Source organism: Ranitomeya variabilis, chromosome 3, assembly GCF_051348905.1.
Source record: "Ranitomeya variabilis isolate aRanVar5 chromosome 3, aRanVar5.hap1, whole genome shotgun sequence".
Classification (NCBI taxonomy): Eukaryota; Metazoa; Chordata; class Amphibia; order Anura; family Dendrobatidae; genus Ranitomeya; species Ranitomeya variabilis.
The window spans coordinates 527,375,916-527,391,586 of NC_135234.1; the positions used below are offsets into that span (position 1 = coordinate 527,375,916).

Sequence of the window (15,671 nt, forward strand, 5' to 3'; positions counted from 1 at the left end):
TACTACATGGATGACTATGGCGGTGCATTATACTATATGGAGCACTATGAGGAGTGTATTATACTATGTGGAGGACTGAGCAGTGTATTTTAATATATGGAGGACTGTGGAGCACATTATAATATATGGAGGACTATGGGGTGTATTTTACTAAACAAGTAAAATGCTGTATATTCAGATTGTTTTTGCCGGAACAAAAATCATTGTTCTCAGCAGCACATCGCCGCTGTAAACTGTAGATGTGCTGTTGATAACATGATACTGTATGGGGATCGGTTAGTGATCTGTTAGTGATCGTTCTGTCCCATCATTCTTTCTCAGACAGTGGAAAGAGGCCGGGAAACAAGTGTTGAACAACTTCAGTATTGTCGCTCAAACTCATTTAGCGGCCTGAACTCAGCGCTTGTAAATACAACCGAAATGCTTTTGTGTGATGTGCAATATGTTAGCATTTTGGGCCCCATTTTAAACTTTGCCTAGGCGTAGGGCCCCACTTTGCCTAAAACCGGCCCTGCCTACAAGTGTACAAAGATATTATAAAGTCACCATGTGACAAGTGGGCCTGTGTAACTTCAAATGCCAGGGCTGAATTTTAGTCCCAGTCCGGCCCTGCCTCATACATCCACGTTGGTGCAAAAAGAATAATACACTTATTGCCTCTGAGGCAAACCAAGTTGGTCAGATGTTTAGACCTTGTCATTAGGGGTTAATAAGAACTTTTCCCTTGAATGCTGTAAAATTCCAGCATCAATCTGTAGGCCTCCTGGGACGGTTACTTGAAGTAACCTCAGAAGATATACAGGTAAAAGCACCTCTTATGGTCCTCATGAGTGCACTCCTGGTTCCCACACACGTGTTGTGGAACTCATGGTGGCACATGCCTTAGGTATGAGCGTGGTTTAGAAATACCCATCCAGAGAAAGCAACACAAAGCACTCATCTGTCAAGCATGTTGAAAACATGAATAATTTATTCTAAGTATGTACATCTCGACAGGAGTAAAATTGGTGTTTAAACAGCTTTCATACAAAGTGACCATTCTTACACTTAGAAGCCCTTGCAAGTTGATTGTGACCATAAAGTCACTTCAGCTGAAATCTGATACCATGGATAGTGTGCTAAGGACTCATTGCAACATTGTTTCATTTAATGGTAGTCCGCTTTAATGTGTAGATTGCCACTAGCACTAGAAACTCTTCTGCTCATTGGGTTTGCAGTGCAGATCCAATATGTGTATCACTGGCTGGGAGACTGCAATGGAAGGCAACTTGAGTTCATTTACTACCGAGTATGAAAAACCTTACTCAAATCATTCAGAAAAAATGCCGACGTACATTACCAAACCCAATCCATAATTAGAAGTAACTATTGCTTATGCTTCATTATTTGACCATTTATTGCAATGGATGGAACAAAAGATGCACATTGTGAAATAACTGAGGTATAAAAACTGTCTCAATCGAGACGTTATACCTTAACGAAGGGCATGGAGCCTAGGCCTGCCCCATGTAAACACTTGCCATAGACTGATGAGGTGAAGATGTGGCTTGCCAAGGTAAAAGATAGAAACGGGAAAAGAATACAAGCATGCAGAGAAACATTACTGCTGAATGAATTGCATACAATATTGGAAACCAATCTCTGGTCATCACAGCACATTAAAGAACACATAATGGATTGTGACCTTTACCTAAAAAGAAAGTTATGTCTTTATGTACAGTACGTTAGATGACCTGACCCATACTGCACACATCTACTGTATAGTACGAGTTTTACCAGAGTAGTCTTCTCTCAGAAGGGTTGTATTGCCGATACCATTGTGTAGCATGTTGTGTAGCTTCATCTTATCAATGACTTTCAGAAATGGGTTTCCTCGATTAAAAACTATATATATTTTTTATAAGCAGCAGGGCCCCTCTTCCTAGTGGCGGGTGCTGGAATTGCAGCTCAGCTCTATTCACTAGCTATAACAAACATGGATCATAGAGACCCATACTGCTGCTGGAAAAAGGCTCTTATTTCTAATCCTGATCACCCCCCTTTGGCCTCATTCAGACCTCTCTGGATCACGGTCTTAGTACATAGTGCGATGAATGGACTGATGGCAGGATTCCTGACTTGACTCCTCATATATGCCTATGAGGCTGTTGATTAAGGGTCAGGAGGCCCACAGCCAGTCCCAATCACTGCCAGTGTGAAATCTGCCTTATAGTGAACCACAGTATTTGTCTTGATGGCCCTTTTAGTGTTACATTGGAAGCAGCGGACAGGACCTGGGCTTTAATATGTGTATATAAAACATAATAAAGATGATTGTGTCATTCCCAATAAAGCCGAAGCTACCATAAAAAAACAGCGCAGCAATTAATTCAAAGTGAAGGATATGTTAAAACAGTGCATGCACTGAACTCTATAGAGAAATGTAGTTTATCAGAACTCCATAGAAAAAAAAGCTGAGGTATCAGCTACATCATGGATGCACTCTCCAAGCTTTACCTTCTGGTGTTCGGAAAACAAACAGTACAAATGACATTCTTTTCATCAAGTCTCACAAACCTAAAATACAACAGTGCAAAGGGAAGAAGTTGGCAATCATATTATTGTCACATTTGAGGTTTTTGCATTTTCTTCTGGACAGTGATTACTGGTCAGTTCTTTAATGAATTGTTCAAGTGCAGCAAAGTAGCCTTGGCACTGCCAGGTGTCATTATGTGTCCCATCTGGGAAGATGGCTAGTCTTTTAGTCCGGGACGGGGAAAGTTCATAGAGCTGTTTCATCATGAATGGAGGAATTAACTGGTCAGATAACCCAGATATGAATAAGGAAGGCATTCGGCATTGAGAAATTTTCCTGTAGGACAAAAACTTATTTTTGTAGCACCATAAAGGAAGGTATCTCATAGGAAGAAAAGAAAATAGGGTGCTGGCCATGTGAGGAATGCTAAGAAAAGTATTTTCTAATACCAGCGCTGATATTCTGTGTGCATTTTCTGATGCTAAATGAATGGCCACTCCACCCCCTAAAGAGCGGCCAAAAAGGATAATTTTTGTCTTATCGATGTCAGGTCTGGTCATGATGTAATCGAGCACAGCTTCAGAGTCTAGGTACAGGCCTTCTTCACTGGGCTCGCCCTCACTTTTTCCATAGCCTCTGTAGTCAACCAGCAGCAAGTTCACTTTCAGGTTGACCAGCATCAACAATGCATTGGGTAGCCTATGGCCAATATTTCCGGCATTACCGTGAAAATAAATAATGGTCGGAGAAAAGTTTGAGTTATCACCTGTATATCTCAAGAGGATGAGGTTAAGATGCACACCATCCTTTGTTTTAATGAATATGTTTTCATGTGGTATTCCAGTAGGCATCGGTACATAAAGTCGTGATGAAGAAGGCTGGTCAGGAAAATATAGCAGTACATCCTGGAATTTAAATAGTATTCCAGCTATGGAGACAAATATAAGAAGCAGCAGAATAATACCACCATACATATTAAACGTTAATATCAATGGGAGAAGACATATCCGACATAGTCCCCATGACCAGGAGCCTAACGTTAGTAACCACCGTTCGGCACAAGCCCAAAACTTCAGATGTTTGTCCATTGTTGATCTTTCCTGTTTGTGCCCTAGAACAAACACAGATAAAAAAATATTCAAATGAATGGCATATATACATAAAAAATAAATCCCTTCTTCACCTAGAGTTATAGAGGCACAAGTATCCAATGCAATGTAGAATAGTATATCATGTAACTGTGGTTTGGAGGATCCGGATTTAATTATTAACATTATGTGCAGAAGTTTGGAAGATATTACCCCTACAAGGATATACACAGTAATTAGGATAGATGAGCAATAAAGTTAGAGAACCACTGTACATGACTAGGCTCGCACATCGCTCTCCGTAGGGAGATGTTCGAGAGTTTATTCAACAAAACGCATCAATGACAAAAATAATGAATCAAAAAGATTACTGTGTGGCATCCAAGTATGTCCCATCAACAGTGGTCAGACAATCATGGGGTTCTCCAAAGATCCCTGGGCTTCCTGCTCATACTAGGAATAGGCCCGGATAACATCATGGGCACTCTCCTTGACGTCATCAGAAACAAGGGCTTTCCCTTTGGATGCCACCATCAGTGTTAATTAAGACAGTTGATCGTTAAACAGTGGAGATCAAAGGTTCTGATAATATCCGTTGTTTGACAGACGCTATGGCTGTGTATTATAGAATTCTCATCTCATAAATCAATTAAAAGTTATGGATGCCTTTGACATGGGAAAAAAATCTCACAGATGCATGTAAAAAAAAAAGATGATTATTTTGTTATGACACTTATCAAGGGGTGCAAAACATCAGCAAGCGGGCAGTCGCATGTGTTGGAACCAGGGAAAATGGTAAAAGTAAAAATCTGAGAGGATTTGACAAAGGCCAAATTGTGATGGCTAGAAAACTGAGTCAAAACATCTGCAGAATTGTAGACCCTCTATTCAGTGGTTCTTACCCAACAAAGTGGTCCAAAGAATGACAACTTGTGAGCTGGCGACACAGTAATGTTAGGTCATCCAAGACTCAATGCTGTCTAGAAAGAGAAGACTAGTCAGATCCTACAGAAGAGCTGTTGTGGCATAAATTGCTGAGAAACGTGATGCTGACTATGATAGAAAGGTGTTAGAATACACAATGTGTTGTGGTTTGCTGTGTATGCGGTTGCATAGCCACTGACCTGACAAAGTGTGCGAAACATATATGATGGCGCTCTTTAATCAACTCATTGCTGGAGCTCCAACAATGCTGCGACTTCTGAATAGAGCAAACCCTTCTTCCACAGCCAGCAGAGACCTCTGGAGAAGCCCGAGCTGGATCCGGAGGGATGCTGGAGAATGAGTATACCTCACTTTATGATTTTTAATCAACGCCTATCATATATTAATGTTACTATTGGTTTTCCAGTTCTTTTACACTGATGACATCAGATTGGCATGGGTCTGACTTCTGAGCGCCCTCACGATTATCTGATTGAAGAGACTGTGGAGCACGAGAAGTGTCGTACATTGTTTCGGCTCACACTCAAAAACAGAGGAGCCCCAGAATGGACCTACCTGATGTGTAAGAGTCACTATGGAAGAAACAGCAGGACAATAAGCTGTGCGAGCCCTTCAGGTGCCAGAGTTAGTAGCGGTCCTGTATGTTTGAGATGCAGCATCCAGAGGAACACAGATTATTGGAACCTGTTTCAGTAACAGTAAATGACATGGTTTACTACCATTATTAAACTTTTACAATGAGTAATCCAGTAGTAAATAGCCAGTACAGTATATGGGAAACCCAGCTGCTCTACTCTACTTCCGCACCCCAGGGACTGTATTCAGCAAGGTGGCAGAGATGCCAGAGGTCCAGAATATGCCCTTAATATTACAGTCTCAGAAAATCTCTTAAATGCTGCTCGTTTAAGAAGCAAGAAACCTGCTATATGAAAAATGTATCAATACCAAAGTGTGTCAGATATAATATTAGAGATGAGTGAATTGACATGTAGGGCCCCTGACTGCCAGACAGGAATCCTGCACACTACCTCCTACCCGTCCTAATCCCCAGCGCCTCTTCTGATTTGTAGGCAGAGTGACGTCATAGTTGTGGCCGCTGGATCAAGGTCCGACAGATCAATTTGCTTATCTCTAAATAGATACGCAGGCTTCCTAATATCATGTCTAACAGTGCAAACAGACTAATCAGGTGTTCTACAATCAAGAATATGTGCCCCAACATCAAACGCAAACAGTACTTGCACTCCCTGGGTCCTGTGTCTTTATTAGACCTAGTTCACATTAAACAACATTCTGGTGAGGTCTATCTCTTTTAGGTGGACACAATAGAGTTGAAGATGACACTCTTCTGTCCACCTGAAAAGGTACTAGAGGCAAGGAAATTACATTAGTGGCACCACTCCAGCAGTAAAATAAGAAAACAAGCGCTGGAGTGGTGTTTTAAGTGTGCTCCATACTGTAATAGTCAAGGCAATCCCAGGGCAAAACAATTAAAGGGGTTGCTGAAAAAAAGTTATCGCCTATTTGCAGGATATGTCTGATCGCTGGGATCTGCACTGACCGGCAGAAGGGGGAACTTTAATTCCCATTATAATATGGAACCACCGCTCCATTCATTCTCTAAGGAGCTACACTCAGCCCCACAAGGAATAAATGATCAGTCGGTGGATTGTGCACAATGTGGCTCCATACTTACAGGGATTATAGTGCCCATTCTGCCAGCCGCTGCAGGTCTTAGCAGTCGGTCCACCGTGATCAATCAGTTATCACCTACCCAGAGAATAGGTGATAACTGTATAACTCCCGAGGGTGTGTCAGTATACTCCTGTGTAAAGGCATCACAATACCATACACAACACACTGTGCACACTGCTTACAGCACCCTGATGAGTACACTGTACCGTGGCTGACACGTCAGTGCAGGGTACACTGTACACTATAACATATACCAGCACAGCACACACACAGCTTATAGTACCCTGCCGGGCACACTGTGCCGCGTGCAGCACCCTGACGAGCACACTGTGCCGCGTGCAGCACCCTGACGAGCACACTGTGCCGCGTGCAGCACCCTGACGAGCACACTGTGCCGCGTGCAGCACCCTGACGAGCACACTGTGCCGCGTGCAGCACCCTGACGAGCACACTGTGCCGCGTGCAGCACCCTGACGAGCACACTGTGCCGCGTGCAGCACCCTGACGAGCACACTGTGCCGCGTGCAGCACCCTGACGAGCACACTGTGCCGCACCCTGACGAGCACACTGTGCAGCACCCTGACGAGCACACTGTGCCGCGTGCAGCACCCTGACGAGCACACTGTGCCGCGTGCAGCACCCTGACGAGCACACTGTGCCGCGTGCAGCACCCTGACGAGCACACTGTGCCGCGTGCAGCACCCTGACGAGCACACTGTGCCGCGTGCAGCACCCTGACGAGCACACTGTGCCGCGTGCAGCACCCTGACGAGCACACTGTGCCGCGTGCAGCACCCTGACGAGCACACTGTGCCGCGTGCAGCACCCTGACGAGCACACTGTGCCGCGTGCAGCACCCTGACGAGCACACTGTGCCGCGTGCAGCACCCTGACGAGCACACTGTGCCGCGTGCAGCACCCTGACGAGCACACTGTGCCGCGTGCAGCACCCTGACGAGCACACTGTGCCGCGTGCAGCACCCTGACGAGCACACTGTGCCGCACCCTGACGAGCACACTGTGCAGCACCCTGACGAGCACACTGTGCCGCGTGCAGCACCCTGACGAGCACACTGTGCCGCGTGCAGCACCCTGACGAGCACACTGTGCCGCGTGCAGCACCCTGACGAGCACACTGTGCCGCGTGCAGCACCCTGACGAGCACACTGTGCCGCGTGCAGCACCCTGACGAGCACACTGTGCCGCGTGCAGCACCCTGACGAGCACACTGTGCCGGGGCTGACACGTCAGTGCAGCTGCACTATAACCGCGCGCACACCAGCCCATCCCCCACGCTGCTCACATGCCAGGTACAAGATGCGGGCTGCTCGCGGCCTCTCATCCCATCGTAATCCGTCTCGCCCCTCAGTCAATTCCCGATCCACTTCCGGGATAGAATACGTGTAGAAACGTCACACTCACGTTAGTGTTGTCCGGAGTCACGTGCGCACCACTTATCTGCCATGTTTCTTGAGGGCAGGGACGTTGCAGTGCCATAACAGCGGCCTACAAGAACTAGCATGCATACATAGCGCAGCGCTAACCTTTATCTCGTATTTGCCGTGAATGTGGCACAAGTGAAAAGAGACCGTTTTACCAGACTAGGAGCGTATCTGTGTGCTCAGAGATGGCGCGCTGTGCACGACGCAGAGATGACGTGTTACGTACGGCACGCTGACTTCAGAGGGTTTGGTGCGGCGCCGGGCTATGACGTGGCAGCTTCCGCTGTTGTCAGTAGTCGCTCACAGTGGGCTGCTGTGGATGGTGATGTCACGTGAGGGTAGCAGGTGAGAGCCGCTCCGGGCCTGCGCTCCTGACAGTCTAGGGTTGTCTCTTGTCTGACTGAAACGGGACGGATTATTAGCGGCTCGCCCCTCTTGTTTCTATAGTAACCTCTTTCTCTCCACTTGTTCCTGGTGATGTCAGTCAGGGTGACAGGAAAGCTTTATTGGAGGGATTCTCTTTATTAAAGGGGTGATCCATGCAATGACTATTAGCTTACTGCATACATTCATCTTCTATGTACAGATGTTATTGTCTGGGAGATCCACATATGAGACCCCTATTAGAAGATATGATACAAGCAGTGATGGCGGCTCCTGTCCTGGCACACGCCATCTTTCTGTGACTAGGACAACTGCTTAGCTGATGTAATGCCATGCTTCTTGGCTTCACACAGCGAAAGCAGCAGCCACGGTAGGAAAGGGAACGAGCAATCGCAACTGATCTCCTCTTCCTATTTGTGTTCAGACAAAATGGGATGGGCTGGAAGATTGGAGCAGAGGAGCCCCCTCCCTGAAAGCGGAGGAGCGCCCCCCCCCCCCCCCGAAGCGGAGGAGCGCGCCCCCCCCCCCTCCAAAGCAGAGGAGCGCGCCCCCCCCCCCGAAGCAGAGGAGTTCCCCCGCGAAAGCAGAGGAGCGCGCCCACTCCTCTTAAGCCGAGCCCCCTCCCATTACTTTCCCGCGTGCTTGATTTCAGAAGGTTAGTTTTGCGGATCCACTTCAGACTCTGATTTACTTATATTGTACTTTGTTGTTGATTTTTGGATGGAAATCTTCAATCTCACAAAAACCTAGCTGATTTAAAAACAAACCACAGCACCGCCGCTGTCTGTAGACTGTGGAACTGCAGCTCAGCCTACCCCCTGCAGTGGAGCACCCACTCCGATACATCAATTATTGTAATACACTTATGTATATTCCATCTCTGAAATGTTGTATGTGCTAATTTACATGTTAGTTTTTATTTTACACTGCAACCATGTTATTAACAACTTATATTTATGATCTGTTTATAGGACATAAACCCTGAGTGCCCGTGATCGCTACTAATGGTACTATCTGCAGAAGCTCATCAATAAGTCCGTGGACTTTTTTAAAAATATTTTTATGGTTTGTATTATTTTATTTTTTTTTTAATTATGGTGACATCTTTAAAAGCCCATATACCAAATTTGGCCTTTTAGGGTATTTGTACTCGTATCAGAGGAGTAATATATACACAGTGTATATGTGTATATACAGTACAGACCAAAAGTATGAGCAATCGTGGGACTGTGTATACATTATATAGGTGATACTGTGATTATATACAGCAGTGTCACCTATATATTGTACATGCAGCAGTCTACATGCAGCTTTAATGTGGATAAATGTATGGTCATGCACTTGGGTAGAAGTAATAAGATGTATAACTATGTGCTTAATTCTAAAACTCTGGGCAAAACCGTCAATGAAAAAGACCTGGGTGTATGGTTGGATGACAAACTCATATTCAGTGGCCAGTGTCAGGCAGCTGCTACAAAGGCAAATAAAATAATGGAATGTATTAAAAGAGGCATAGATGCTCATGAGGAGAACATAATTTTACCTCTATACAAGTCACTAGTGCGACCACACTTAGAATACTGTGCACAGTTCTGGTCTCCGGTGTATAAGAAAGACATAGCTGAACTAGAGTGGGTGCAGAGAAGAGCGACCAAGGTTATTAGAGGACTGGGGGGTCTGCAATACCAAGATAGGTTATTACACTACGGGCTATTTAGTTTGGAAAAACGAAGACTAAGGGGTGATCTTATTTTAATGTATAAATATATGAGGGGACAGTACAAAGACCTTTCTCATGATCTTTGTAATCATAGACCTGTGACAGGGACAAGGGGGCATCCTCTACGTCTGGAGGAAAGAAGGTTTAAGCATAATAACACGTGGATTCTTTACTGTAAGGGTATGTGCACACGTTCAGGATTTCTTGCAGAAAATTCCTGAGAAAAACCTGAAATTTTCTGCAAGAAATCTGCATGCGTTTTTGGTGCGTTTTTTTCCGGACATTTCCCAATGCATTTTATAGTGGGAAATCTGAAAAAAACCCGCAAAATTAATGAACATGCTGCGTTTTTTACCGTGATGCATTTTTTTTTTCACGGAGAAAAAAACGCATCGTGCACAAAAATTGCGGAATTAATTCTAAATGATGGGATGCATATTGTATGCTTTTTTTTGTGGTTTTATAGCGTTTTTATCTCGAAAAAACAGCGAAAAATCAGCAACGTGTGCACACAGCCTAAGAGCAGTGAGACTATGGAACTCTCTGCCGTATAATGTTGTAATGAGTGATTCATTACTTAAATTTAAGAGGGGACTGGATGCCTTTCTTGAAAAGTATAATGTTACAGGGTATATATATTAGATTCCTTTATAGGGTGTTGATCCAGGGAACAAGTCTGATTGCCGTATGTGGAGTCGGGAAGGAATTTTTTTCCCCAATGTTGAGCGACTCTTTGCCACATGGGTTTTTTTTTTGCCTTCCTCTGGATCAACATGTTAGAACATGTTAGGTTAGGATATGGGTTGATCTAGATGGACATAAAGTCTTCCTTCAACCTTAATAACTATGTTACTATATACATTATATAGGTCAAGCTGCAAATGCTGTATATATACAGTACAGAGCAAAAGTTTGGACGCACCTTCTCATTTAAAGATTTTTCTGTATTTTCATGACTATGAAAATTGGACATTCACACTGAAGGCATCAAAACTATGAGTTAACACATGTGGCATTATATACTTAACAAAAAAGCGTGCAACAACTGAAAATATGTCTTATATTCTAGATTCTTCAAAGTAGCCACCTTTTGCGTTGATGACTGCTTTGCACACTCTTGGCTTTCTCTTGATGAGCTTCAAGAGGTAGTCACCGGGAATGGTTTTAACTTCACAGGTGTGCCCTGTCAGGTTTAATAAGTGGGATTTCTCGCCTTAGGCTACTTTCACACCTAAGGCGCCATGCGCTAAACTTGCTGCACACAACTTGCTACACTAACCTGTCACATGCAACTCGACACAAAAAGTTGCTACACGCATGTCGCCACACAAAACTCATCTCACAAAAGTCGCTACATGCATGTCGCCACACGCAACTCAACACACACAACTTGACACATGAAACTCGGCCTAAAACACACACAAGTCTGGTATTATCCTTCAAAAATAAAAATCTGATTAATAAGCAGACCAACTACAAGAGCAACAAATGTACCATATAGGAAATACGGCAGCTGTCAGTCACATGACCTGTCTATTATGTGTATGTGTGAGCTAATATATACTGCCAGGGGGGAGGGCTTCCTGTAGGCTGGGGATTTATCAGGCTGCCAACTTAGCTTACAAATACTGAGGTAAAAATACTGACCAAATAACGTGTGAACGCGGTCTAATACAGGAGGAGAGGACATACAGATATATACTACATACAGGGGAGATGACACATAGATATATACTACTAGATGGTGGCCCGATTCTAACGCATCGGGTATTCTAGAATCTGCATGTCCACGTAGTATATTGCCCATTCACGTAGTGTATTGCCCAGTCACGTAGTATTTTGCCCAGTCATGTAGTATAATGCTCCATGCAGTTATGGCCCCATAGATGCCCCATATAATGCTCCATACAGTTTTGGCCCCATAGATGCCCCATATAATGCTTCATGCAGCTCATTATGGCCCCATAGATGCCCCATATAATGCTCCCTGCAGTTCATTATGGCCCCATAGATGCCCCATATAATGCTCCATGCAGCTCATTATGGCCCCATAGATGCCCCATATAATGCTCTATGCAGCTCATTATGGCCCCATAGTTGCCCCATATAATGGTCCATGCAGTTATGGCCCCATATAATGGTCCATGCAGTTATGGCCCCATATAATGCTCCATGCAGTTATGGCCCCATAGATGCCCCATATAATGCTCCATGCAGTTCTTTATGGCCCCATAGATTCTCCATACAGCATTGTGCCACATGTAATGCTGCTGCAATAAAAAAAAATCACATACTCACCTCTCGTCGCTGCTCCTCAGAGTTCCGTCTCTCCGCACTGACTGTTCAGGCAGAGGGAGGCGTGCACACTAATATGTCATCGCGCCCTCTGACCTGCACAGTCACTGCAAGAGGACGGGAAGATGGAGCGGCGCCCGGCGGATGGAACGCGGACAGGTGAATATGAAATACTCACCTGCTCCTGACGCTGTCCCTGCCTGTCCCATGGTACCGCAGCTTCTTCACGCCTGCGCGAGAAGGACCTGCCATGACGTAACGGTCACATGACCGTGACGTCATGCCAGGTCCTTCTCGCGCAGGCGCGCTGGGCCTGTGATGACGTCGCGGTCACATGACTGTTGTGAATTCCGTTCTCGAACTCCCTCCTGTGGTCATGAATGGTACTTTGGCGAGTTCTGTCCATGGACTCCCTCTGGTGGCTGTGAGTGGAACTGCTGGTTCTTGAGGTTGCTTCCTCAGCTGCCCTCGTTTGCGGCTAGGCTGGCTTCTCTATTTAACTCCACTCAGATCGTTACTTCATGCCAGCTGTCAATGTATCAGTACTGGTTCAGATCTCTCTCGGATCTTTCTGATGACCTGTCTACTCCAGCAGAAGCTAAGTCCCTGCTAGTTCATTTGTTGTTCATTGTGTACTGAATATATTTCTTAGTACTTGCTAAGTTCTAGTCCAGCTTGCTAACATGATATTGCCTTGCTAGCTGGAAGCTCTGGGGTGCAGAGTGGCACCTCCGCACCGTGAGTCGGTGCGGGGGTCTTTTTGCACACTCTGCGTGGCTTTTTGTAGTTTTTTGTGTTGACCGCATAGATCCCTTTCCTATCCTCTGTCTATTTAGTGAAGACTGGCCTCCTTTGCTGAAACCTGTTTCATTCCTGTGTTTGTGACTTTCCTCTTAACTCAGTCAATGTTTGTGGAGGGCTGCCTTTTCCTTTGGGGAGTTTCTCTGAGGCAAGGTAAGGCTTTATTTCCTATCTTTAGGGGTAGTTAGCTCTTAGGCTGTGAAGAGGCGTCTAGGGAGAGTTAGGTACGCTCCACGGCTATTTCTAGTTGTGTGATAGGATTAGGATTTGCGGTCAGCAGAGATCCCTCTTCCCAGAGCTTGTCCTGTCGTCTAGTTTAACCATCAGGTCATTCCAGGTGCTCCTAACCACCAGGTCCATAACACATGACGTCATGGCAGGTCCTTCTCGCGCAATGCCTGTGATGACGTCGCGGTCACATGACCGTGACGTCATGGCAGGTCCTTCGCGCATACCATCCTTGCCCCCGGAAGGTGAGTATATAATGATTTTTTATTTTGTTTATTATTTTTAACATTAGACTTTTTTTACTATTGACGCTGCATAGGCAGCATCAATAGTAAAAACTTGGTCACACAGGGTTAATAGCGGCGGTTACGGAGTGCCTACCAGCGGCATAACGCGGTCCGTTACCGCCGGCATTAACCCTGTGTGAGCGGTCACCGGAGGGGAGTATGCGGGTGCCGGGCACTGAGTGCAGGGAGTAAGGAGCGGCCATTTTCTTCTGGACTGTGATCGTCGCTGATTGGTCGTGGCAATGGTTGTGGGCGTTTTGCCACGACCAATCAGCGACTTGGATTCCATGACAGACAGAGGCCGCGACCAATGAATATCTGTGACAGAAAGAAGGACAGACAGACGGAAGTATATTGCCCAGCCACGTAGTATATTGCCCAGCCACGTAGTATATTGCTGGTGTCTCCTGTTGGCGACGTCTGTGAGATTCCACATCCTGGGCTTGTCTGGGGGCAGTTTGTTGTGGTGTCTCCTGTTCCCGATGTTGTCGTTTTCTTGCTGCTGCTGCTTTTCTGTCATCCTCATTGGCGTATTTTCGTTTACGACCCATTCTAAGATAGAAACACGGAGATGCCGCCCATACAGGGAGACGCAGGCACACACCCTACACAATGGCGGCACTTGACAGCAGTGGAGGATATTGTATCGGGTATTGTAGAATATGCATGTCCCCGTAGTATGTGATTCGCGGCAGACTGTGCCCGTCGCTGATTGGTCGAGGCAACCTTTATGACATCATCGTCGCCATGGCAACTATTATGACATCTACGTTGATACTGTGCCCGTCTCTGATTGGTCGAGGCCTGGCGGCCTCGACCAATCAGAGACGCGGGATTTCCAGGACAGACAGACAGAAAGACAGACAGACAGACAGACGGAAAAACCCTTAGACAATTATATATATAGATATAGAAGATATACAGGAGAGATGACACAGGTATATACTATATACAGGAGGAGATGACACAGGTATATACTATATACAGGAGGAAATGACACACACATATATACTATATACAGGGGAGATGACACAGGTACATATACTATGTACAGGAGGAGATGACACACTGGTATATACTATATACAGGGGAGATGACATACAGGTACATACTATGTACAGGAGGAGATGACATACAGGTACATACTATATACAGGAGAGATGACACACAGATATATACTATATACAGGAGGAGATGACACACACAGGTATATACTACATACAGGGGAGATGACACGTATATACTATATACAGGAGCAGATGACACACAGGTTAATACTATATACAGGAGGAGATGACTTACAGGTATATACTATATACAGGAGGTGATGACACGTATATACTATATATTTATATGTAATATATGTATGTGTGTGTGTGTATATGTGCGTATATATATATATATATAATGTGTGTGTATACACACACACACACACACACACACACACACACACACACACACACACACACACACACACACATATATATACATACACAAATATATATATGTGTATGTATGTGCATATATATATATATATATATATATATATATATATATATATATATATATATATATATATATATATATATATACATACATACACACTCACCGGCCACTTTATTAGGTACACCATGCTAGTAACGGGTTGGACCCCCTTTTGCCTTCAGAACTGCCTCAATTCTTCGTGGCATAGATTCAACAAGGTGCTGGAAGCATTCCTCAGAGATTTTGGTCCATATTGACATGATGGCATCACACAGTTGCCGCAGATTTGTCGGCTGCACATCCCAAAGATGCTCCATACAAGGCAGGATGGATCCATGCTTTCATGTTGTTTACGCCAAATTCTGACCCTACCATCCGAATGTCGCAGCAGAAATCGAGACTCATCAGACCAAGCAACGTTTTTCCAATCTTCTACTGTCCAATTTCGATGAGCTTGTACAAATTGTAGCCTCAGTTTCCTGTTCTTAGCTGAAAGGAGTGGTACCCGGTGTGGTCTTCTGCTGCTGTAGCCCATCTGCCTCAAAGTTCGACGCACTGTGCGTTCAGAGATGCTCTTAGGCCTACCTTGGTTGTAACGGGTGGCGATTTGAGTCACTGTTGCCTTTCTATCAGCTCGAACCAGTCTGCCCATTCTCCTCTGACCTCTGGCATCAACAAGGCATTTCCGCCCACAGAACTGCCGCTCACTGGATTTTTTTTCTTTTTCGGACCATTCTCTGTAAACCCTAGAGATGGTTGTGCGTGAAAATCCCAGTAGATCAGCA

The 15,671-nt window shown here is 45.1% G+C and overlaps 2 protein-coding genes across 9 annotated transcripts in view; one reads left to right on the top strand and one right to left on the bottom strand.

Annotated features, from left to right (window-relative positions):
• Nucleotides 1–952: 952 nt before the first annotated feature.
• Nucleotides 953–7,933, bottom strand: ABHD13 (abhydrolase domain containing 13). 8 transcript variants are annotated; one of them, XM_077297031.1, is made up of 4 exons: nt 7,667–7,684; nt 5,791–5,915; nt 5,104–5,232; nt 953–3,626 (listed from the first exon to the last, which is right to left on the bottom strand). In XM_077297031.1, exon 4 carries the CDS (start codon nt 3,601–3,603, stop codon nt 2,593–2,595), a length of 1,011 nt encoding a protein of 336 aa, XP_077153146.1. In that variant the 5' UTR covers nt 3,604–3,626; nt 5,104–5,232; nt 5,791–5,915; nt 7,667–7,684; the 3' UTR covers nt 953–2,592. The 8 variants fall into 8 exon arrangements, with proteins under 8 accessions (XP_077153146.1, XP_077153144.1, XP_077153149.1 ...); XM_077297029.1 differs by lacking the exon at nt 7,667–7,684 and adding an exon at nt 7,548–7,659; XM_077297034.1 differs by lacking the exons at nt 5,791–5,915; nt 7,667–7,684 and adding an exon at nt 7,913–7,933.
• LIG4 (DNA ligase 4) overlaps nt 7,912–15,671 on the top strand; it is a 29,355-nt gene continuing 21,595 nt past the window's right edge. The window contains exons 1-2 of the mRNA XM_077297026.1: nt 7,912–8,031; nt 9,042–9,135. Of these exons, the coding sequence (XP_077153141.1) occupies nt 9,133–9,135 (3 nt within the window). The 5' untranslated portion in view covers nt 7,912–8,031; nt 9,042–9,132. The remainder of the gene's footprint in view (nt 8,032–9,041; nt 9,136–15,671) is intronic.